The sequence below is a fragment of the Gadus chalcogrammus genome, chromosome 1 (genome assembly GCF_026213295.1).
Source record: "Gadus chalcogrammus isolate NIFS_2021 chromosome 1, NIFS_Gcha_1.0, whole genome shotgun sequence".
NCBI lineage: Eukaryota > Metazoa > Chordata > Actinopteri > Gadiformes > Gadidae > Gadus > Gadus chalcogrammus.
Window position 1 is genome coordinate 25,812,314 of NC_079412.1, and position 2,500 is coordinate 25,814,813.

At 44.0% G+C, this 2,500-nt stretch overlaps 1 protein-coding gene across 4 annotated transcripts in view; it reads right to left on the bottom strand.

Moving 5' to 3' along the window:
• sema3b (sema domain, immunoglobulin domain (Ig), short basic domain, secreted, (semaphorin) 3B) overlaps positions 1 to 2,500 on the bottom strand; it is a 78,621-nt gene that overhangs the window by 16,173 nt on the left and 59,948 nt on the right. For all 4 annotated transcript variants that reach the window (XM_056598396.1, XM_056598380.1, XM_056598404.1 and 1 more), the window contains exon 3: positions 319 to 476. In XM_056598396.1, the coding sequence (XP_056454371.1) occupies positions 319 to 476 (158 nt within the window). The remainder of the gene's footprint in view (positions 1 to 318; positions 477 to 2,500) is intronic.

A 2,500-nucleotide genomic window follows, 5' to 3' on the forward strand; every position in this document is an offset into this window, starting at 1 on the left:
TGCTGCATGCCAAACCTCACAAGTAGCAATGAAATGCTAATGGCAGATGAACGTTTTAAGAAGAAAGCCAGAGTCTGTCCCTAATGCATCAAATGGATCAGCTTGAATCACATCAAAGACGTCACTGATTAAAGATAAAATAAGCTGCTTTGGCTGGTTTCTCAGCAGTGTCTAAGTTCAGTTTACTAAGCACAGACTGTCAAGAATATTATCTAACCAAGCTAAGTGTTTGATTATTTAAATGGCATGTAAAGCATGACGCGCCATGGAAATTCAAACAAATGCGAGGAAGTTTGATTGACAGCGAGTTCGACCAACCTTATGCTCCTGCTTGCCAATGTTCTCCAGCGAGAGCGAGATCAGGAAGTTCTTGGCGCCAACGAAGAGCCGGCCCCTTTCCTCGTCCAATAGCAGCGCGCCGAAGCAGCATGAGCGGTCCAGCTCATAGCGCCTCACACCGTGGAACTGCTGCAGCTCTGTGACAGGTAAACACATCAAGATTAAAGGAGCTGTATCTAAAGACTTAAAGAGCTATTATTGGAGCGCAATTTGTTAGATATGGCAAAGCTATTACTGAGTGAACTGCACTGTGAGAATACATTTTCGGGTTGACTCGATTTATATTTAAGCCTGCTTCAAGGCTAATTTCTGACTATCTGTCTCTTTATCTCGTGACGATCTCAATGGAGGAGAAACGTAGACAGGGAGGGAGCAGAGAGGGAGGGTGGGTTTCTTTGGGTTTTCTATTTACTAAAATCTTTCCCTCTAGCCTTCCTTTCTCTTAACAACTCTCAAATCTTAACGACAGCTAACCTACATCTAATACATCATATGTGATATGTTGGAAGGTTTCTGCACAGACTTAAAATTGACTTAAGTCCACCTAGACAGACAATGTTAAATAAAGAGGGCCTCTGCAGAAAATCGACTTCAGCTGTACCAAATCTCATGCTTGTTAAAGAGAATTACTGCATTTTAGAATAGTCTTTAAAGACCCAGCGACTCTCTAAACAGTGAACAAGCGGAACAAGTGGCTGAATGGAAAAGTTTGGTGTCCTTTAATCCAGTTTCTGTTTTATAAGCCCATTTCTCAACCTGCCAACGAGACTCCAAGAACATTTGAGTCTGAATTAGCCGAGCTGTGGCTACAGGGCTTTAGGCTTAAATTTACCCAGATATTCAGTATAAAGGACTACATACTTGGATTCTGCCCTGCAGTTGAACTTGCAAAGAAAAAAGCTAACCGAGACAGCAGATAAAGCGACCACTTTGATACATTTCACAGATTGACCTAATTTACTTGTATTCATGTCTTTGGGATGACAAAATGGAAATGGAGGAATCAATAATCACTACAACATGAATATCAGGTTTTAGGTGTTTTTATAACTTTTAAGTTTGAAAGTAACAACACTCCCACTGTTGCTACAGGGGACAACATGAGCACAGAAAGAATCCTCTGTCCCATCCTCATGCTCTCTAAAGATGTGCAGGGAACACACTGGCGGCTGTTTGCCTCTATTGCATTCTGAGTGCTTTTCACGTTTGCCGTGGCTAAAACACGCACTTCTGTCTTTAGCCCTTCTTAAATGGGTGTCCTTCTTGTTGTCCTTTGTAGAGTCAACAAGCAAGAAAGGTTTTTTATAGCAGTGAGCCGGCCCAAGGACGCCTCAAGCTGTTATTAACTAAGGCTGAAATAGCCTCTTCTTTTCTGCTGCGCTAGGCTATTCTTTATCCAACCTTGCTGGCTCTGTTTGACCTTAGCTGGCTGTGTAAATTAAAGGGACGCGCGTGTGTGACTGGCCCGCAGAACATCTTTAAGCCCTTGATGTGTTGAACCCAAGAGCTTCTGTGCAACCCAACAGAGTTTTCTTTGGGGATAAAAGCTGTATTTTACCACCAGTACAAATTAAAAGGGGAGCTATGCTGCACATCTGGGAGGAGGAGGAGGAGGAGGAGGAGGAGGAGGTGGTTGAGGAGGTGGAGGAGGTGGTGGAGGAGGTGGTGGAGGAGGGGCCAGTTAGTTAAGGCTGTAATTGCTGGCTCTCGCCCATGGAACAGATCCCTGGTTTATGTGGTCGTGTCAGGCATTGAACTGTCACCTCAAATCTTCAACTACGGCAGAGATGAAACACAACTATGCTTCTGTGTGTGTGTGTGTGTGTGTGTTTGTGTGTGTGCATTTGTGTGTGGTCATGTATGTGTGTGTGTGTGTGTGTGTGTGTGTGTGTGTGTGTGTGTGTTTGTGTGTGTGTGTGTGTGTGTGTGTGTGTGTGTGTGTGTGTGAATGCGTGTGGTCATGTGTGTGTGTGTGTGTGTGTGTGTGTGTGTGTGTGTGTGTGTGTGTGTGTGTGTGTGTGTGTGTGTGTGTGTGTGTGTGTGCGTGTGACTGAGGCGTAAGCCAAGACATAAGCCAAAAATACCATCAACCACAAATCGCTGCTGGCTACTGTTCAGGAGTGTTTATTTTGAAAATATCAGTGGCTAGTGTGTTTATTTG